The following is a 23,055-nucleotide window of genomic DNA, read 5'->3' on the forward strand; positions in this document are numbered from 1 at the left end:
GACGAAATCCAGAGATCAGAGGGATCACCGCGCCGGGCAGAGACAAGAAAGAGATAAAGTGCTCGCTCTACATGGACAACGTGACCATCTTCTGCGCAGATCACCGGTCGGTGAGAGCGCTCGTCCAGACATGCGAGGACTTCAGCCGAGCTTCAGACGCAAAGGTCAACTGCGGGAAGTCGGAGACCATGCTGTTCGGGCAGTGGGACCTGACTTCTGACCCGATCCCGTTTCCCGTCAAAACCGACTTCCTAAAGATTTTGAGAGTCTGGTTTGGCAGAGATGGCGCGGCCCTGAAAAGCTGGGAGGAGAGACTCAACAAAGTAAAGCAGAAATTTGGGCTGTGGAGCCTCAGAGACCTTACCATCGAAGGGAAAGTGCTGGTGCTGCGCAACGAGATTCTTCCCGTGCTGCAGTACGTGGCTCAAGCCTGGCCCTTGCTGGTCACCATTCACCGAGCCATCAACCGAGCGGTTTTCCACTTCATCTGCAGGAGACTTCCCTTCACTTGTTCTGGCAGTGCCCGTTTGCACAGGCCTTGTTCAGAGCCCTGGAGCTGGATCTCAAGGACTCTATCGAGAGAAAGTACCTGTCCTACCATTCGGTACTTTACGGACTTTTCCCAGGGACACACACGGAGAGCGCCATTGAGGATGCTTGGCGCCTCATGTGCTGTGTAAAGGACGCTCTATGGTTTACCAGGAACCGCCTGGTGCTGAGGAGGGAGCAGGTCACAGTCCGTGACTGCCGCAGGCTTATCCACAGCCTGCTGAGAGACTACTCTCTCAAGGACAGTCTAGAGGCTGAAGAGTAGCCCCATTCTCCTCGGCCCCCTTTACTCTCCCCCTCACCATGAGATTTCTGAGGGAACAACAAGCATTCTGGCTTCTCTGGTGTCTGTAGATGAGTGTTTAATAATGCTTCTACATACCCTTACATTTTAGTGGAAGGGTTTCCATCACCTTTACTCACCATAACTTATGTAATGGTATTTCAAGATTAGTGTAAACCAGAGGTAGTGCCATATATATAAAAAAACAACACATAAAATATCAGTAAAATGATAGAACTTTATTGAGATGTAATATTCTGGAGTACACTACTACATGAATTTCATTATAAGGCGCCAGCACAGTTCTCCAAAAGACAACACTGTGTCAGACTAACCTCACCATGTTCTGTGACTTTATAGGAGAAAGGGTTAGGGGAACTTGAATGGAAAACTTTTCAAAGAATGGTCTAATGCCCCAGGCCGCCTCACCAATAAAGAATGCATTATTACAGTAGTTTTTGAGGACTTTATGGTGCATTTTTCAGAACTTTTAGAGCTTAGCTTTAGGAGAAGCTGCATCTCCAGAGCTGCAGCAGAATGTCTCCGAAAGATATGCTTTTTTTGTCCTTCTTTCTGGTTTCTGTTTCTGCCTTTTAACTTTTTTAATCAATTTCTGACTTAAAAGAGCTGACAACTCCCAAATTCATTAACCTGTGACTTTAGTTTGATTTCCATTCATGTCAATGTATACCATTGGAGTCTAGGGAGGATGCAGTACGGGTTTGTAACACTGGGGGGGGGCATTTTTCGATAGGCCTTAAAAGGTAAGATTTTATTTTTTCCTCCTACATATTGCTTTCTTACTCCCTATCCCACTGGCAACAGGAGGAAGGGTCACAGCTTAATGTCTATGCTTCCCATAGGGTATTTTTTACTATTTAAATTTTACCTATTCTGTTCTGTAGGGAATCGGGGAGAGGGGTATATATAATATAAAGATTCTTTTACTACCCCTCACCATGCGGAGTGACGGAGGAGGGGGATAATTGTCAGCTCTTCTTGGTTAATTGGGGGTTCTGAGGACCCTTTTTTAAAAAAATTCTGTTGTAGAGGGTGTTGAAATTTTGTGACGCCCTGCAGATCTGGGCTCTCGAGTCCAGCACCGGCCTGTCATCTACAAGTCATCGAGCCATTTTCAGCAATGTACACTGACACCTCACACAGTCTGACTTTGTACACTAACACACGCTCAGTCTAACAAAGTGCATCGACACAACATTTTTATAGCGCTTTTCTCCCAGTGGGACTCAAAGCGCATTACGGGGTAAACATATATTGAGTTAATGTAGTTATATAATTGGTCATTAATGTAGAACAATAAAAGTGAATTAACTGAATGCTTGAGAGAAAAGAGTCTTAATGAGTTTTAAGCAATGTAGAAAAGGTGTAATCCCCACCAACTCGTATATAAAAGTGCAAAATATAATAATAGTACTTCCCGCAGTCTGCTGCTTCCCGAATTTCACCCTTCCTCAGAGTGCAATAATGTAAATGTATCCAAAAATGGGAGCGCAATAACATAAAGGAAAAAAGGAAAAATCAAAATAGTGTGATATTGTCAGATGTGTGACTATACGTGTAAAATGTGTAAGTTCCACTCACACTTTGAATAGAAATATCAGGCCCATCTGGTGATTCTATAAAAGGTTCTTTTATTCTTCACAAAAATCTAAAATGGTGATATAGACCGCAATGGTGAAAGTACCTCTGTAATAGGAGACACAATAAAGAGATGCACTTACAATTTGGGTTAAGCGCAAAGGCAATAACCCTGTAGAACAGTTGCAAAATGTCTTTTGGTCCTCACAGAGTCCACTGCTGGTCTGGTATAAAGATAAGTATAAGAATTTTAAAAAAGTTTAAATGTTTGAATAAACTTGTTCTCTACGCGTTTCGCCGATTGGCTTCCTCAGGAGAAAAGTCTGTGCATGTCCGTGGAGTTTTGTCGGCTTTTTATTATTTATTTCCGGGGTTCTGACGTCATTGTGCACTGTGTCATCTAGCTTTATTCGTTTTTCATGTGTACAGAACACGGGCTTGAAATTTGCATCATATAGTCCCGCCTTCACTTGTCATTCTCTTGATGTACCCCGATTGGGCAGCACACCATCACAGAACATCCATGGGCAGAAGGAGCAGATGAATGAATATCGGTTATGAATATGTATATACTTTGTTATTGCAATAAATGTGTGGACAATCATAAAAAGAAGTGTTTTTATAATTACAAAAAATGAGTGCCTAGAAATGAGTTATTGTCCATTCTATATATGGATGAAAGTTCAATAGGAAATGTTTTAAGGTGCCTAATGTGACCCCTGGGATTAGGACCATGTTTAAGTGCTGGTTAAATGCAAAGGTAAATAAAAAGGTAAGTAAAAGAGGTTGACTTGAAAGTTAAAAATAAATAGTAAAAAATTAAAAGTTAAAAAGCAAATTCTATATATAGTGTGATCCGGCAAGAATTTAAATCGACCAATAGATGGCAGTATTCTACATATTTGTTAAAATATTTTAATGTCCGGTCAAAACTGAAATCCGCCAATAGATGGCAGTGTTGTGTATATGTTTTAACCCCTTCAGGACCGGGATTTTGATACTAACGTGTCGCTAAAGGACCGGAGCCGTTTTTGTGTTTTTGCCATGTCTTTCTTCAACTGTAATTTCTCTCTTATTAATTGGTGCACCCACACAAATCATATATTGTTTTTTTTAGGACAAGTAGGGCTTTCATTTGAAACCATATTAAGCTGGGTAGTACATTGTTTTGTTTGAAATAAACTGGAAAAAGTGGTGAAAAAATGAAAAAAACGCATTTTTTTACAGTTTTGTATACATACAAATTGTACACACATTGAACCAATGGGAAAAAATTATCCCAAATATATTCATTGAGTTGTCCTGATTTGGAAACCACCCAACATAGCCAGGATTTTCATCTATTTTGACCAGTATAGGGCAAATATTGCTAGGCATGCATCGTGTTTTTGAAATGTAATTTTTTGCAAATTTGGCATGGTAGTCTAATAACTGCAATAGTTGTCACAGATACTGATTATCCCCCCAAAATTATATGTTTATGAAAAGTAGATAAGTCAAGGTGTACAACTAGGGTCATTTTGACACTTTTCAAACAGGGATTTTATCGCCAGTTGCTGCCAAATTTTGAGGTATTTTTATATTTTTTTGGGTTTTTTTGCATATGTTGCAATGTTGCTTTAGATTTTATATTATATTTTGTATAGAATTTGTGCAACTGCAGAAAAAAACACCAAATTGTGTTCACCAACATCCCCCGGTTCCAACAAGGCCTCACATGCATGGTTCATGCATTTTTTGAGGAAGCTATGAGGGCAAAACTGGAACATGCGCATTTTCGTTTTCACATTTGGAATTTTCAGAAATTGGTTTCCTGGGCCCATATCCCATTTGGGACATTTTGGAAGCCCCCCACTGTAAATTACCCCATAAAAGTACATATTTATGAACAGTAGACAAGTCAAGGTGTTCAACTAGGGTAGTTTTGACAGTTTTCAGCTAGCCATTTCTTCACTCGTTTCTGCCAAACTTCACAGGGAAATTATTTTATTGCGTTTTTAACGCATACATTTCAATGTTGCACTGAATTTCTTGCACACCATAAGTGCAACAGTGGAAGAAAACACCACATTTTGTTCACCAAGATCCCCTGATTCCAACAAGACCTCACATGCATGGTTCATGCATTTTTTGAGGAAGCTATGAGGGCAAAACTGGAACATGTGCATTTACATTTTTTTAAATATTTTTTTTTATCAGATTGCTTGTAAGTGACAGGTTTAGGCCGCTGACATCAATCAGGGAGACCGATCAATAATCAGCGACTTAAAATGTCACCGACAAGTGATCAGGTAATAATTATGATTATTTCATTTATTAATAATTTGTGTTTTTTCATAATTACCCTAGATGACCCCTCTCTCTTTGTAGAGCAGGGTCATCCGTGGGCTGCCATAATGATCCGATCACTCCTATTGGCCAGGAGCGATCTGATCAGCCCAGCATTTGACCTGGAAGCACCCTGGACTTTCAGGTCAGTGCTGGTATTTTTTTTATTATTATTTTTATTATTTTTTTATTTTTTTTTTTATTTATTATTTTATTAGTATTTTTTTAAAAAAAATTATTTTTTAATTTTTTTTTTTTTAACTCTTTCAATGCTGATGCTCCATTGAAGCACAGCATTGATTGATATTTAGTCCCCACAAGCTTGTGGGGACTAATATTAACCCCTGCAATGCTGCGATGGGGGTCATAAACAATCGCAGCATTGAAGGGGTTAATTGAGGAAGAGGGGGGGGTAGGGGTTAACTATGGGGGGTGGGGGTGGGGGGGCTGGTCTCCACACTAATGTGGAGACCAAAGAGCCCTGTCTCCCTGTCCCTGAAGCTGCCTCTGGCAGCTGGGACACAATCTCCAGTGGACTGGAGATTGTGGGAGAGGAGTCTCTCTGATCAGCCCTACAGGGCTGATCAGAGGACTTCTGGGGAATTAACCCCTTCAATGCCGCGATCGCGGCATTGAATGCAGCGATCGCGGCATTGAAGGGGTTAACGCTGCACTGATGCTCTCATGGAGCGATCAGGCAGCAGGGGGGTGTTGGATCAGGCCCCCACACTTGTGTGGGGACCCATTCAACACCCCCACCCCTTCCCTGAAGCTGCCTGTGGCAGCTGAAACAGCGATTGCAGATTTTTCTGCAATCGCTGTTTCTGCCTAGAGAATCACTCCGTGGGAGTGATCGTAGGCTTGGGGGAGGGCTTAGACAGGCTGTGCTGTCTGCCCAGGACTCCTGGGCAGACGGCAGCAGCAGCGCCCCCGCGATCACCGCGATTGTGGTGATGTGGGGGCGTTTTTTGGAGGAGACGTACCTGGTACGTCCCGGTCTACCGGTGACTGTTAACCAGGAAGTACCAGGTACGTCCCGGTACGGAAGGGGTTAATGAGTGGAATGGTTGTGACGATTAATCTAGTCAATAGATGGCAGTATTGTATATATAAAGTTTTGAAAGGAGATGGTTATTATTATTAATCTAGTCAATAGATGGCAGTATTGTATATATAAAGTTTTGAAAGGAGATGGTTATTATTATTAATCTAGTCAATAGATGGCAGTATTGTATATATAATGTTTTGAAAGGAGATGGTTATTATTATTAGTCTAGTCAATAGATGGCAGTATTGTATATATAAAGTTTTGAAAGGAGATGGTTATTATTATTAGTCTAGTCAATAGAGGGCAGTATTGTATATATAAAGTTTTGAAAGGAGATGGTTATTATTATTAATCTAGTCAATAGATGGCAGTATTGTATATATAACGTTTTGAAAGGAGATGGTTATTATTATTAATCTAGTCAATAGATGGCAGTATTGTATATATAACGTTTTGAAAGGAGATGGTTATTATTATTATTAATCTAGTCAATAGAGGGCAGTATTGTATATATAAAGTTTTGAAAGGAGATGGTTATTATTATTATTAATCTAGTCAATAGAGGGCAGTATTGTATATATAAAGTTTTGAAAGGAGATGGTTATTATTATTAATCTAGTCAATAGATGGCAGTATTGTATATATAAAGTTTTGAAAGGAGATGGTTATTATTATTAATCTAGTCAATAGAGGGCAGTATTGTATATATAAAGTTTTGAAAGGAGATGGTTATTATTATTAATCTAGTCAATAGAGGGCAGTATTGTATATATAAAGTTTTGAAAGGAGATGGTTATTATTATTAATCTAGTCAATAGAGGGCAGTATTGTATATATAAAGTTTTGAAAGGAGATGGTTATTATTATTAATCTAGTCAATAGAGGGCAGTATTGTATATATAAAGTTTTGAAAGGAGATGGTTATTATTATTAATCTAGTCAATAGATGGCAGTATTGTATATATAAAGTTTTGAAAGGAGATGGTTATTATTATTAATCTAGTCAATAGAGGGCAGTATTGTATATATAAAGTTTTGAAAGGAGATGGTTATTATTATTAATCTAGTCAATAGAGGGCAGTATTGTATATATAAAGTTTTGAAAGGAGATGGTTATTATTATTAATCTAGTCAATAGAGGGCAGTATTGTATATATAACGTTTTGAAAGGAGATGGTTATGACTATTAGTCTAGTCCATGAAAGCTAGAATGTCTAATTCACTATTCAGACCATCTTTTTAATGTGTTTTAAATGTATATATCCATTCCGTTTCTTTTTGGGCTAGATGTTGGACGTTCCCTCCTCTCCAATGTGGTTTTATTACATCTATTCCAATCGTTTTAAATTCAGGGAAAGAAAAAGAGGGACAGTCGTTACAATGTTTGGGAAGGCTATGTTTCGGATTTAAATTTCTAATCCCTCCCAAGTGTTCCAGACCTCTAACTTTACATTTTCTGGAGGTCCGTCCTCTATATGGTGCCCCGCATTTGCATTCTATTTAGTATACAACATTAGTTGTACTGCAATGTATGAAATGCCTAATCTCATGTACCTTTCCAGTGTTTCTTTTTCTGTAGGCTACATGATTTACATAATTTACATCTACCACACTTATAGAACCCTGGGGTTTTATCAGGTTAGAAGTGGTGATGTTCTTGTTCTTTCTGAATTTTTGGAAGGGCGCTAGGAGCCAGAACGGGTTTTAGGTTTTCAGTGTTTTTATTTTCAGTTTTTTTATAGATGATCTTAGGTTGCTTGGGTAGATGATCTTTTAATATATTATCCTGTTTGAGGATAGGCCAACATTTCTTTATAGCTTTTTTGATTGCGAAGGCATTATGGTTATATTTAGTTAGGAAAGAAAAATCTAAATTGTTATTTTCCCGAGGTTTTGTGATTTTCAGGAAATCTCCTTGTTTATCTTTGCTATGTTCCTCAGATGAAAGAAGGCAGGTTTTGTCACAACAGAAATCTGTTTTTTAAGTGACAAACTGCTGTCAAGATTCGTTTGATCTGATCTTATCAGCTTTAACCAGCTAGTTTCCGGGACATCTGCTAAGCATCTGTTGATTAGAGGCATTGAATCCTTGGTTCCTGGTGCAAAGGAAACTTCTGTATTATCTGCATAGCTGTGATATCTTGATCCATAACGACTGATTATGCCCCCCCCCGGTGGCAGCATGTATATGGCAAATAGAGTGGGAGATAGAATAGATCCCTGTGGTACTCCACACGTTAGTGGTGTGGGAGCTGAAGAACACATTCCTGATGATACTCTCTGTGATCTGTTTGTGAGGAATAATTTAAACCACATTAGAACTGTACCTCCCAGGCCACATAGATCTTGCAAATGCTCAGTTAGAATCTGATGATCAATGGTGTCAATCTAGAAGAATTAGTATTGAGTTATAACCCTTGTCTCTTCAAACCAAGAGATCGTTTAGAACACAAACCAGGTCTGTCGCAGTGCTGTGAGGTTTTCTGATTGGAAAGTGTCAAATATGTTGTTCTTTGAGAGATGGGCCTCAAGTTGAGGACATGTTTTAGTTATTTTTCCCTGAAAAAGGATGTTGGAGACAGGCCTGAAGTTTGACATGCAGTCTGGGTCTAAGGAAGGCTTTTTTTAGAAGAGGTCTCACCTCTGCTTCTTTCGATAGGTCTGAAAAATTTCTCCATTTCATAGAAGACTGGGCTATTTTTGTAATGACTGGGCGAGTTGCATTTGTGCATGGTGGGAGAAGATGTGTAGCTGCAGGATATAAGTTACAGGTAGTTGGCCGCAGGCTTTCCATGATAGACATGAAAGAAACTATTTGAAAGATGTTAAAGCTTGTTCGCAAGGCAGGGTAATTTGGACCACCACTCCTGGAACTCTGCAAAGTCCTTGGCTTTCCTCTTGCAATAGAGGTCCAGATGGAGGCCATCATATCAGAGAAGAAGGTTACAAAATCCTCACATTTAGACCATGAAAGGTTTGTAGGGGTATGCATGCAAGCAAGATGGCTTGCAGGGCCTTTCTACTGACAGGAATGTCAATTTATTTTCTTAGCTATTGTTAGCTAATCAGTGATATACTTGATTAAGATAAGTTTATCATCCAATTTATGTGTTTTTTACGCCATCTTCTTACGAGTTTGCGACCTTTGTCCTTCAACATTCTGATGGTGTTATCAAAGCATGGTGCATGGCGAATGTTTTCTATGGGTTATATGCACATTGGGGCTAGGCTGTCAAAGTTATCACTCACCCTCTTATTAAACCGTTCAACTAATAAATTGGGGTCTCTGCAGGAGTCCAGCTATTCTGTTAAATAGGGATTTCATGAAAAGTCTAGAGGAGTCACACCCTTTAATGAGTGACTCTTGGCCAGCTTTGGAGTGGGAAGTTTAGTTGATTCTGAGGAGATGGAGAATTGGATGCAGTGAAGATCTGACCCTACAACTGAGTTTATTTTTACAAAAGGAATTTCAGGTCCAAGTTGGAACACTAGATCGAGTGTGCGGCCTCTTTTGTGAGTGGCGGAGCTCACAGTTTGTGTGAAGCCAGGAGTGTTCATTATGCAGAGGAGGTTTTGCCCAAGATGGGAACGAGTGCCATCAACCCAGGCATTAAAGTCCCCCAGAGTTAAGCATCTTGGGTGTTCCAGGATTAATCTGGTCACACGCTTTGAGGGTTTCTCTATGTATCCCTTCCCATCACCAAGAGGCCAATATATTGATAGAACCCTCAACACTTTCACTTTGGAGATACTGGCAGCTATGCAGTCAACGTGTTTTGGTGCATTAATTGATAGTGGCTTAGAATGAAAAGACTGCTGTTCTTCCTCTCTTGATTCTGGAATAATGGTGCACTGAATAATTGCTTGGCACAGCTGCTTCCAAGGTACGGCCTGCATTTTAACAGCAGTCTTGTTTCCGATGGATCTGACATTATATAGGATAGCGCTGATAGACCTGTCTGGGGGAGTTTAGATTTTCTTGTGGCTTTGTAGTTAAATGCTTTGGTACCAGAATTAGGCAGCGGCTATTTTTTGGTCTGACTTTTTTACACCTGTCATTTCCTGCTGTGGACTATATATTGGGTAAGTGTCCCTCAGTGAAGGCTGGCCCACAGTTGGTTACTCGTGGAAAGATATTAAACTCCCCTAAATTTTGCATCCCCACTGGATCCCCTCCCAATTTTCCAATGGATGCCAAGTGGTTTAAGCCAGGTTTGAATTGATCCCTGCTGTCTGTGGAAGACAGAATAAGTGCAGAGTTTTGATGGGTAGCAGAGCGTGGCACTGGAGGGGTTAATGTTGTGGAGATCAGGCTCTGGGGGGTAGTTGATTACATATGCATAGTATTGGGATCCAGGCTTGGCTTTGTGTTAAATCAACCCAGCAGAAGGCATGAAAGGCCTTTGAAGTTTTGATTCAAATAGAGATAGCGGGAAAATGGTCATATTGGCTGCAGAACTGAAACACAAAAGGATTTTCCCAATACTTAAGCCCATGTATAGGATATTTTCATTATTTGAGGGATTTGTATAGACCCTATGAATATAGTGGAACATGTGAATTTCACAAATTGATAAGTTGGGTTCAGTATGTAGGTCAGCAGTATGCAGTCTCTGGGTGGTTGAAAGTGAGATGCCACAAATTATCAAGAATTGCACAGCACCTTGATCATCACTCTGCTTCTGTGAGGGACTTTACTTGGACTCGGTACTGGAAATTTGTATCTCGTCGCTGAAATAAACTGAACAGTTCCACGGGTGCAGCAAGCCAGGAAGATAGATGATCCATAGATATTGCGGAGGTTTTGAAGCCAGGATGGAGGGTAAGTTAGAATGTTCTTGGAGAAGATTGGGAGCAGTAAAAAGGTGAGGCAGCCATCTTGGCTACATTCAGTAAAAAAAAACACCTCACATGCATTCATCGTTACCTTTTGGATGTATAGGGTTAATTGGAACCTCTATTTAGTGGATGCCTGATGTTAACAATTATGCTAAATGTTCCCAGTTTCAGGCAAAGGCATGTAAGCATTCATTTAACTCGCACGCCCTTGCCTGAAACTTGCAAAATGTAAAGTTGCATATCCTGACATTTTAGAATATATATGATTTGTTTTGATAGGGTTAGCATGAGAGTGCATGTGACCTATGTCGAGTCCGGTCAGTCAAGTTTACCATTAACTCATCTGACCACTGGACTTAGCAAATAGGTCAAACTGGAACTGGATTATGGGCTATCCTGGGCCTCACAATCCTGCTATATTCAACTCTCTACATCACAGAGACTTGAAATATGATGTAATATTCCAGCATATGTCATATTTGTTTTAATTACCATATCTCTAAAAAGGCAAAAGTCTGCTGTTAATGTGCAAGCAGCATGTGAAAATTATAAATAATAAATAAAAAAGGGAAAATAATAGAATTGTGTATTCTTATAAATCTGTTTTACATTTTTCTCATAAAAAGACACTAGTTTTGAGAAATTGTGAGGTGGTAGAGTGTCATCGCGGATCGATATGTGATTGGAATCCTTAATCTACTTGGCCAGTCATGCATCCCATATTTCATGTATTCTGGAATTTATCAGAGTTCTTTTTTTAAATACTAAATATAGCCCAGATATATTACAGCAAGCCAGTTTCTTTATTTTTATTTTTGTATAAAAATGTTTCTCCGGCAATACGACAAAAAGAGAACGGTCGTAAGAAGGAATTATCTGCACATATCTAGGTCAGTGAGGTACTTTAAATAAATAACCCTTTTTATTTAAACTAGGTCTAAACAATATAATATAACACTTTGGGAAAAATATGCAACCTAGTATTCCAGAACTTGATGCTAGTATAGCAAAAATCTCTACAATCACTGTGTTTTTGCCCATGACGCTCATATAAGCCGGGATAAAAGAGATCCAGACGTTACAGAAGATCAGCATGCTGAAGGTGATGTATTTGGTTTCATTGAAACCGTCCGGCAATTTTCTGGCCAGGAAAGCGACAACGAAACTCACAGCGGCCAGGAAGCCCATGTACCCCAGAACAGTGTAAAAAGCAACTACTGACCCCTCATTACACTGAATAATGATCTTTCCAGGGTAGGAGTGAGTGTTCATTTCCTGGTACGGAGGAGAAATTGACAACCAGCAGATGCTAATTACAATTTGGATAAATGAGCAGACAAACACCACACAGTTGGGTATTTTAACACCAATCCATTTTCTCCAGGTGCTGCCGGGTTTGGTGGCTTTGAAAGCGATGCAGACCATGATGGTCTTGGCCAACAGAGAAGACACAGCTACCGAGAAGATGATTCCAAATGAGGTTTGACGCAGCATGCAGGTTGCGTCTGTAGGATGACCAGGAAACAACAGCACAGAGAGGTCACTCAACATAATGGAGACAAGAAGTATAAAGCTCAGATTCCGGTTATTGGCCTTCACAATGGGAGTGTCCCCATATAAAATAAAAATACCCAAAATATTGGCGGATATGACAAACAAAAATACAGTAATAGTAGACAGGGCTATGGCTATTAAATCAGTTTTGTACGATAAATATTCAGTGGGTTTCTCAACACACTTTTCCTTTGTCTCATTTGGCCATTGGTCATCTGGGCACTTTGTGCATGACCCTCCATCTGTAAGGTATACAAAAAGTTCAAACATTAAATGATTTATAACACTATAAAAGATAAATAGATAGATATTCAAGAGGGAAAGTAAAACAATTTACCTATATTCTAAAAAGAACCATCAAAATTGTACATTATCAACATTGTTGATGTGGATTTAAGTAAGTAATTTGTTGTTGACTCTCATAGAAGGGTCAAATAAATACCGTATTTGCTGGAATATAAGACAACCCTGACTATAAGATGACCCCCAAAATCTGAATATTAATTTGGGAAAAAAAGAAAAAGCCTGAATATAAGACGACCCTATAGGAAAAAAGTTTTACCAGTAAATGTTAATTCATCTAAACTATTTTTTTTTTAATAAAAGCTATGATCGAGAACAATATTTTTTTGTTTTTATTTCCTTTTATTTGCCAACCTGCCCCCCAGTTACGCACATCTGCCCCCAGGCTTGCCACTCTGCCCCCAGAAATGCCTTATACCCCCTATATGCTGCTCTGCCCCCCAGATATGCCTTATACCCTATATGCCACTCTGTCTCCCAGATATGCCTTATACCACCGTATATGTCACTCTGCCCCCCTTATGTGCCTTATACCCCCTATATGACACACTGCCCCAGATATGCCTCATTCCCCCAAATATGCCACTCTGCCCCCAAAGATATACCTATATATCCCCTATATGCCACTCTGCTCCCCAGGTTGCCAGAGATGAGGATCCAGGTCCCCTGCAGCGCTGCGGGGGATCTGGATCTTAGCCTCTTAGTAAGACCTCTACTTGAGGTCAGATTATAAAACGACCTTGAATATCAGACAAGGGGTATTTTTCAGAGTATTTTCTTTTAAAAAAACCTTGTCTTATATTCGAGCAAATATGGTATATTGAAGTATTTGGGTTTGAAAGTTAAAGCAGGTAGGTTGTAGTTATTGGTGAATATTCAGAATAATGTCTTGTTACTAGTAAGCGACATTTGGGTTCAGTACTGGGACCCACATCGTGTGACAGAAAACAAGCAAGTTGTTGAGTTGTATAACTAAAGGGCAAAAGAGGGCAGCGGTTCTGCCATTTTACAGATCTCTGGCCAGACCTCTGATAGTTTTGGGGGCAGTTCTGGAGTCCCAATCTCCAGAAAGATGTTGAGAGTTCAGAGAAGGGTAACTAAAATGTTTTTCAGAATAAATGTTAGCAGGAAAAATGTATGACTTGATGGAGGAAAAAAATACATGACTATATAAAGCACATGATAGGTCAAAGCTGAGAGTGAGTTTATCCCAATATTATACTTAATGTGTTATATTTATTATTGTATGACTTGTATTGTAGTGCATTATTAAGCTTTTTAAATGATGGCATATTCCGATACTATCGTATTTGGTCTTAAATGAGGTTTTGCTTCATTTTCGTATATATTTTATGAATATAACGCTCCCTATAGTTAACATGAGTTGGGAGTGATCGTTTTCATTAACATTTTGTAGATAACAGGACACGGAGTTATTTTTTCTGCCTCTTATATTCCTATTATTCAAAATTATAAGGAGAAAGATATTTTGATGCACCTGTTTGATTCGATATCTCTCCTTCGGAGCACAGCACACAGTCGAAGCAGCAGGTGTGTTTCCCTTTACGTAAAACTCTTCTGTGGCCAGGAGGACAGTCATCAGAACATCGAGAACGAGGAATCTATAAACCGTGCAACAAGAACTTAGAAAAAGATTGAATTTATGTGATATGTGGTCATGTCGTTGAGTCAGGGGGGGATATACACGTTTAGAGGAGAGGCAGCGGTGTATTAGATTGTTGGTTGTATTAGATCATGGAGGTTTCTATATATTTGTGGATATATTTTAGGTGGAGGGGGAAGTATAACAGGGCTGTAGGTCAGAGAGAAGGTGTGCATGAAAATCGGGAGACGGTTAAGTGGAGGGTGAAAACCAGTTCAATTTGGTGTCCATTATAGCGTGTAGGCGAAGTGGTCTACTGTGAAAAAGTCCAAGGAGGAGGTGAAGGATGACAGTTTAGAGGTAGTAGAGAAAGAGGGATCATCAATGGGTACAGAAAGTCATGCAGCAAAATGATCAATAAATTGAGCTGTACGAACAGGAGTTCACTCATTCACAGCCACGTCTAAGAGAAGAATAGAGTGAACTTCAAATGAAATGACTGCGAATGATTCCAATATCTGTATCCGGCTCCCCACAGGGTTAAATCATGAAATGATGGAGCTTAGGACAGTATTGTAGTTGCATTGTGAACATAGGGGATGGAGGTGAAGGGATATACAAACACGTGAGATGAGGAATATGAGGTCGCCAACCTCATTATTATTGGGCCTCCTGTTTCCATGTGTTTACAGCTCACTCTGTGATATTCTTGCACACAGTTACACCGATGTGTATTCCTCACAACACTCCCAGGTTTCATGGCTCAGCTCCAAGTTTTGGGCTTGACTGTCCTACTTTTGTAGGCAGTAGTGATCATTTGCAAGTTGAGGAGATCCTCTGATCAGTGAGCCACGGAGGTCTAGAATCAGGGAAGGTATATGGTGTAGCACCACAGACATCCAATAAAACTGAGTGTTGCGAGTTGGCTATTTGGGTCAGGTGGTCGGGTGACCACACCTCCAGCCCTATGCACCTCTGGTGCTGGCCCTGCCTTTCCCCACTTATTTCTGCATCCCTCCACCCCAGCTCTCCCAGTTTGAACACCCGAATGGTTAGAGGGTATGGATATGTATATCTCTTTACTTAACGGTCTATACACTTGGAGCTACATTGGGCAGGTAACAACATCCAGTCTAAACCCAGATAGAAGAAAAAGTATATATATATATATCCAAAGTCTGAAGTTCTTTAGCCATAGAACTTAGCCTGTGGTAACTGATATAAGCCACTGAATAGTGAATTTAACCAGTTCTCCCAATTTGGGTGAATATGAGGCGAAAGGGACTCCAAAATCTCACGTGAAAACAGTGTAAATAGAAAAGAATACTTTCCCAAAAAACACTCCTCTGGATGTTTGGTAATCAACGAATAATGGGGTCGCATGTACATAAGGGAAAAAGAAATGAAATAAGCAATATTTTTAAAAAACTGTTATTTATGATTAATTCATTTTTCCGTTATGTACATGCACCCCATTATTCGTTGACTCCCAATTTGGGCACCTGCATTTTTCAGCAAGTGTACCACAAGCTACCACCATGTTTACATTACGGTAAAACCAGACATCTTCTAACCTCAGTAGTGCCGTATTTCCATATTATTTCACTGTCGTTGATGGTGAGTCGCTCTCCTTCAGAGGACACGCTGAAAGTCCCAACAAGTTGGTCAAAGTAGGCCCCATTTCTTGAAATAACATAATTTTGAATATGGTAAACATTTGTCATTTCCCCATTTTTATTGAAATACACATCTTCTCCGGTGGGATCTTTAAAACGAACTCTTTTCAGAAAATACTGCAATAAACAACAGTGTCTAGAGTGATAAATACTCCAATAAATACAAGAAATAAATACTTCTTCAGTTACCCCGGCAGAATCTGACTAGAAGTCGGAACATTTCATCTCACATTGCATTATATAGCACCAATAATTTACGTGACGCTTCTTAAAATACGTATATTCAAGGGGAATGACAAACCGATCCGTTAGGTAAAGGGTTTAGAGAAAGGGAAGACATGGTGTGGAGGTTGTATTAGTGGCTGTAAAGACTTATTTGGTATTATTTTTATTATCTACTTTTTTATATTCTTCCTCCATTTTTGTTTGTATTAAATGTTTTACCTTGGCATCTAAGTGACTCTGCCTATTTTTGACGCATATTCACATATATATGTGTTTTCCAATTATATGAAGTTTGTGTTGGCCTTATATGTATTACAGTGGCAGAGAGGTTCTAGTTGCAGTGATTGACTCTGAAGAAGCGGGTTGGTATTTTTCTTGAATATTGAGCGGGAGGGTGAAAGCTGGAGGTTTGGTGGAAGTGAGAGGTGATAAACGAGCAGGAAATCAGATTTGCTGCTGGAGCTGTCAGGCCAGCCCTGACCTTAACCCACTGAACTCCTCTGAAATTAATTGGAACACTGAGAGCCAGGTCTTCTCATCCAACGTTAGCGCCTGACCTCACAAATGCTCTATTGGCTGAATGGACACAGTCCAAGATCTTATGCACAGCCTTCATAGACGAACTAGAGCGTGTTATACAGAGCCGGCCCAAGGCAAAATGCCGGCCCTGTATAATGCCCCCCCCCTTATCTACCCTTCCTCTCCCTCCGTCCCTGCCGCCCCCCAATTATCTTACCCCCCCTTGTACTTACCTTTCAGCAGCCCTGCGGCGAGTCTCCCTGTTCGGTCTCGGTGCCGGTTTGTAATGCTGAGCGCCGGAAATCTTCTGGCACTCAGCATTACAAGCCGGCACCGAGACCGAACAGGGAGACTCACTGCAGAGGAGAGAGAGAGGGGCGCCCCTTTCTCTCTCTTTAGCTTTAATTAAAAAAATAAATAAATAAATAAAGGGCTTGGGGCGGCGAAGTGCCGCCCCTTCAAAAGTGCCGCCTGGAGCGGTTGCCCCACTCGGCTCCATTGTCGGGCCGGCCCTGGTGTTATAGCCTCAAAGAGGGATGGGGGATGCCATATTAATGCCCATGGTTTTGGAATGGGATGTCCAATAGGCACATATAGGTGTGACGGTCAGATGTCCACGTAATTTTGGCCATATAGCGTATGTATGTATCAAAACTCTGCCTTAGTGTATTAACTATTTTAATCATTGAAATATCCCTTTCATTTCCGAAACATTTAGAATATAGATAGATTGAATTTCGGATTTACCTCCCGCATTCGTTTATGCGACCAAGTAGAATTTCTTTTGGAGTGCCTCTCCATGTACATATTAAAGTCATTCAGAGCATGAGCCATGGCATAAACTGCTTTATAAACCTGATATGGGGTTCCAAAACTCTTGGAGTTGTATAAGTGACTGGCAAACTCTGTCATATTTCTGTTCATACTGCAGTTATGGAGGCGAGTCCCGTACGTATACTCAATTATCCAGTTCCAGTCTGAGTTTGAGGTCTCGCAGGAGAAATACGCAGCCCAGATCTCTTCTAGTAAAGTGTCAGTGGGACGGTACATAAAATTTATATTCTCAAAGAAGTCCTGCATGGTGGGAATAGATTTATGGGAACGTGTGAATACGAGACTGCCGTTAAATGTGGATAAGGATATGGAGCTATTATCACCATGGAAGTGAAGGGTCCAACTCGCTGGGATAATTACAGTCTTTTTGTACATATCGCCACCTTCACTCTCATCTATATACGCTGACCACAACGAAACCGAACCACATATCACAAGAATCTGAGAGGTTGAGTTCCTAAGGATCTGTTTGTTGGTTTTGATTATTTTAAAGCTTTGCTTCGGTTGGGACTTCAGGATGAATTCAATGCAAATTCCATTTTCGTTTGCTAGTCTTTGTATTTCTCGACTCTGCGCCTCCCCGCTATCGTCATCTGACGTAAGGATACCGACCCATGTCCATCCAAAATGTTTGAGTAACTTTATGATGGCGAGACACTGAACGCGGTCATTATAAAGAGTCTGGAAAAACGATGGATATAACTGTTTGTTTGCCAGAATGGGGTCTGTTGCACCAAAGCTGATCTAAAAACAAATGAGAAATCTCATCAATAGAGACATTAACCCCCGGGATGCAGAAGGAGGAGTCAATCATGGTTTTAGCAGGCGACCCAAAAATGATGGTTTTTAGAGGAAGGACCAGAGTGATTTTTTGTTTTGCTTTTTTTTCAGAACCAGCAGATATTTATTTATGTGTTTTTTATGGTCCAAAAGAGTTTCTGGTGCTGTTTGGTGGGAAAAATATCTGGAAAATGTATGTGCCTCTACACGGGATCTCAAAGATCTAACAGGCCCTTCTACTGTCAGCTTAATTATGTATAAAATCTAAACTTTATAGACAGGTAACCCATATGTTAAATGTCGGATAAAGATATAGAACTATTATCACCATGGAAGTGAAGGGTCCAACTTGCTGGGATAATTAAAATCTTTTTGGACATCTTTTTCACCGCCTTCAGTCTGATTTCTATACGCTGACCATAACCAAACTGAACCAAATCACTAGAATCTGAGACATTGAGTTCCTAAGGGTCTTTTTTGTTGATTCTGATTGTCATAAAGCTTTGGGTGCAAATTTTTATATTTCTTGACAAAATGTTGATATAGAGTATTGAAAAGGGTAGTAGCCACGGAAGAACAGGAAACAGTTAAAATAATACCATTTGTTGGCTGAGAGTTTGATTGCAAGCTTTCAAGACCAAGTTGGTAAGCCCCTTCCTCAGGCGTTAACGAGGCTTAAACTAGTTATTAATTACAAAAGCACAGTTTGCAGCTTTACAAAAAATGTACTTACCAAGCCATTTACACTCGGCTAGCCTTTTATGACCACCAGGCAGACCTAATCCGTGATATCCAGGGTCCCCATGTACATAGCCAACCAGAACAGTAGACTTTCAAGCAATAAGCCCTCAACACGTCTTCTGTAATTATATATATATATATTTTTTTTGGAGCCCGAGGTGCTGTTCTGTGCATTAGCAGCAGAAGCCCAGAATACGATACTGGGGTCCCACAAGGGGAACCCAGACAAATCCCCCCCCATGGGGGGGCCGGATCTTCAAGTCTCACCCCGAAGGGTGAGACCCCTTTAACCTTTAGGCTTCACTCCTTTTTGAAAAACGTGGGTACAAAAAATCGGAAAGCAAAATCGTGACCGTGTCCTCGCCGTGAATTTCAAAAATAAATCAAAAAAAATTGATGGGCACACGTGTAAAAACGTAGTGATGTATAACTTAAATAAGGAAAAATAAATAAGGGCAGGCCATTTCTGGCCTAGCCTAGCCAGGTTCAAAAATAAGTTCTTCACTCCAAGACCTGATGGTACAAGGAGAAGAATGTGCAGGAAGGCCACCAGTAGAAAACATGCGCTCACCATGTGCAGCAACGTGCAATACTACACACGGTAACTTCAGCATTTCTGCCAGGGCAATCTAACACCTCAGGCTCCATGCTTTCCCAGCCCTAAGGCCAGAGGATCAAGTGCTTCCCCCCTTCCCATAAGATATTACACTTAATCTTAGCCAAAAGCCCAAGAAGCTTTTTCCTTCTGTAATTATAGCTCAACACTGGACTCGTAACAGTTCCGGTGCTAAAAGCATCTCAACATAATTGATTTCAGGATGTGGATCCCCTAAGCCACCATATAGGTTCTGGCGCCCCGAGACAACACCCACAAACTACACTTAACAGGATGGGGAAACAACAATAAAATTGTTCTAACTTATCTAACGCAAAAAAACTACATGCAAAGTTGGGGAACGTGACATAAACACAACCTCCGCCTCACATTCATAACATCACTGAATTTGCATATGAATGAGAACAGCACCACCAAATGTCACATTGCAATACGCTTTACAACCAATAGGTGGGGCAATTACATTAACGAACAAATACCATTTTATTAGGAATTAATGTAGTAACTTGGTCTTGAAATCTTGCACCCAAACTCTCAGTTAGCAAATAAATTGAATCATTTCAACTTCTTCATTTCTTACATGAAAAATGTAAGACAAGAGGATTTTGGACGTTTAAATATCCATGACATGATAATGGTCATCTTGGGTCACTTACTAAAATGGGGTAATACATCACAGAACAAGAAATCTGGTCCCTGACAGCCCTGCTGATCGGATTTAGTTTGGTTCTCAACATGTTTCTCTAAAAGACAATCATTTCCACGATTCACACAAATCACAGGAAAGTCCAAAGCAAGTCAAAATCGCTGATGCCAAAAAATGTCTTAGTGAGTTATAAATGTGACTCGGGCCTAGTAGCACTGAGAAGAAGGAAGGAGCTTGGAATGAATTCTGTGACTGGGGGTCATGCAACCAGGATCCACCAACTGGATGTCCAACAACCTATCCTTTGTCAGCTCATTTTGTCTGAAATGCAGTTCTTGATGTTTTTTGGCTTTTCTTTCTCTGCGATCTTTTTTTTCAGATAAAATGTTTGTTTTTATTTTTACAACACTCACATACCTGTATATTCCTCTTATTATTAAGGGTAACTCAGATAATAGAATCATATCAGCTGTTACCTGTGAGTCCCCACGTTCTGCATTACACATTTCTGTATACGGTTTATAGAATATATTTCCTTAATATTTAGGTTGTTCAAACAACGTTAAAGTGCGTTCTACCTGTGGGTATCCAAATGATCTTAATACGTTTGCTATTTGTGTCGATGTTTGTGAAGACAGATCTCCAATCACCCCGGCCAGCTGTCCGTGTTGCCCGCAGGAGTAATTTGGAACGGTGACGGTGGCTCCAGATAATATCTGTATCACGTTACTAACGGCCAAGTTGGCGTCTCCGCAGGAGTCCAGCGCGTGGTACCCCAGAGTCTGGTTGGGTAAGATATCAGTGTTCTTATTTATCTCATCAATGGCAAAAATAAAAGCCAAGAGATGCCTGTAATACCGAGGAAAGGGCCTGCAAGGCGATAATATGTAATTATAACAGACATCGTAATACAGATAATATAAATATACTGTGTATATATTCATTCGATTTATACTCAAGATATACAGGACGGTAGTCACACAAAATGGGGGTACGCAGGAAAAATGAGAGTATTTTGAATTTTTAATACAATCTCCTTATTTTGATTTTACAAAACGGGTTCAATAATTTCCCCTTTTTTTTGTATGCAGAGGGAGCACTTCACTGCATCATAATTTTGACCTTAAATAAAAAAACTTAAGTATTTCTGGAAAAAAAGAACAAAAATGTATAGATTTTGGTGAACCTTGAAGGACTAGAAGAAATAATTACATTTCGGCATAAAATACGTTTCTGTACCAAAATTACAGTCTATCATATGTTAAGATAAATTATTTATCTGTTTTTATAATTCATATATATAAATCGTACATTAATACCCCAATTGTAAATGATTATTTAAAATGTTGACATACCTATGCATCGTCATATACAGGTCTCAATCACTATGATAGTTTCATTTTGTACATAGTTGTATAGTTAGTTTAAGCAATTTGTAAAGTCAAGTGACTCTGCCCTTTTACATACCCATATCTATCAATATGGAAGAGGGAAAAATGTCCATATAATCTGATATAGCCCCCAAACCGGAAATATCTCATCCCTTCTAGATTGTGGACCAACTTCACCCGTGCTGATGCTGAAACATCAGAACTCAGAATACCTGCGCTCACTAGGAACGGAGCCAACACTTTTGGAAACCATGAACTCGAAACCACTTTTCTACGCACTCCACATCTTTACCCCTAGAAAATGCATTTCTAAAAGCCCTCAAAAATTAGAAAAAAGAATATTCCATAACCCTATGACGAAAACACAGCGACCCATTAGGAGTTTGACTAAGTCATCTATCGAGCTGTCCAAGTGCTGGCGTCTCTAGCTTTAGAACCCAGAAGCCCTTTCCAATGAAAAACACATTAACTGATGTCACAAAGAAAAAGATAGAACAATTGAACATTCGCACATTTGGTAACGGTTTCATTCATTCGGTAAGTGGTAAGTGGTACATACGCTGTACAATAAATAAAACTCTTATATGTCATGTGATAGATCTGCTCATGCAATAAGTATCTCACTGTGAATATTCCTCCAATGATTAAATCTCCGTCCTGAAAGTATCTGGGGGCATTGAAAGCGTTTTTTAACACAAGTCTGCATTGGGGTCCAGAACTCAGAAGGTTGCCCTCCGTCACCAGCTGGATACTCAGAAAGAAGACAATATACAGAGGGCATGTGGCCCCTATTAGAGAGATCTGAGCATGTTTCATCCTATTGTCATCTCACAGAAGACGTCCGTGTTCTCATAAGGCAGCTTGCGGTGAGCTACGAGGATTTATATTCCTTGCTTTTATATCTAAATGTAACTCCGAGTCCGAAAGCCAAATTAGTGCGAGAAACAAAGAGTGAAAATACGGAGGGGCCATTGGGAGAGATATAAAAATCTATGAATCACACAGATGTCTGTTGAGGATCTATCCCACCGGAGCACCGAGCGCGCACAGTGTCACGGCAGCAGGTGGTAATAAGTTAAATAAAGAAAAATAAGGACATAAGATTATGTTATAGAGATTTGTGATGAAAAAACACATCTTAATGCTAAATTTTCCATTATATTGCGTTTTTTATGAAGATTTAACAAAACACATCATTTTTGCAACATTTTTTCTATAAAGAAAAACATGGAAAGATTGAATTTGGAAACCTAGCCTCAAATCTTTGTCTTGTGTTGTGCTTCGGATAGCCATGTACGGATCCCATGTATGCTTTCATTCCCTCACGCTATTTACTTTTACCACTTCACCTGTGTGGCTGTTCTACTTACCTACCAAGTATGACTCAGTAAAGTAAAACTTTCCATCTAAGCCTCAGACCCTCTAGTTTTTAGATTATGGCCCCTAGCTCATACTTTTTGCCTCTTTTGATATATACTTACCTCTCTCTTCTTCCTCCAAGTGATTCATGCTGAATATACA

General features: G+C 39.9%; 1 protein-coding gene and 1 long non-coding RNA gene across 2 annotated transcripts; both read right to left on the reverse strand.

Moving 5' to 3' along the window:
• Positions 1-4,994: 4,994 nt before the first annotated feature.
• LOC128477249 (uncharacterized) lies at positions 4,995-5,354 on the reverse strand. The gene is made up of 2 exons (XR_008348235.1): positions 5,218-5,354; positions 4,995-5,182 (listed from the first exon to the last, which is right to left on the reverse strand). It is a non-coding gene; the product is annotated as an uncharacterized LOC128477249 (long non-coding RNA).
• Positions 5,355-11,537: 6,183 nt separating this feature from the next.
• LOC128467642 (vomeronasal type-2 receptor 26-like) lies at positions 11,538-23,043 on the reverse strand. The gene is made up of 7 exons (XM_053449321.1): positions 23,016-23,043; positions 21,671-21,755; positions 20,722-21,013; positions 17,274-18,104; positions 15,681-15,899; positions 14,002-14,125; positions 11,538-12,442 (listed from the first exon to the last, which is right to left on the reverse strand). The coding sequence occupies exons 1-7, from the start codon at positions 23,041-23,043 to the stop codon at positions 11,538-11,540; spliced, it is 2,484 nt and encodes an 827-aa protein (XP_053305296.1).
• Between the last annotated feature and the right edge of the window lie 12 nt (positions 23,044-23,055).

The sequence above is a fragment of the Spea bombifrons genome, chromosome 1 (assembly GCF_027358695.1).
Source record: "Spea bombifrons isolate aSpeBom1 chromosome 1, aSpeBom1.2.pri, whole genome shotgun sequence".
NCBI lineage: Eukaryota > Metazoa > Chordata > Amphibia > Anura > Pelobatidae > Spea > Spea bombifrons.

Bases quoted from the DNA above. Each gene is read 5' to 3' on its own strand.
- LOC128467642 (XM_053449321.1), bottom strand. From the start codon at position 23,043: ATGAATCACTTGGAGGAAGAAGAGAGAG. The intron at 21,014-21,670 runs GTTTGGGGGCTA...ATCGCCTTGCAG, and splicing joins GAAGGGATGAGATATTTCCG to GCCCTTTCCTCGGTATTACA. The intron at 12,443-14,001 runs GTGCATCAAAAT...TATACCTTACAG, and splicing joins AGAGATATCGAATCAAACAG to ATGGAGGGTCATGCACAAAG.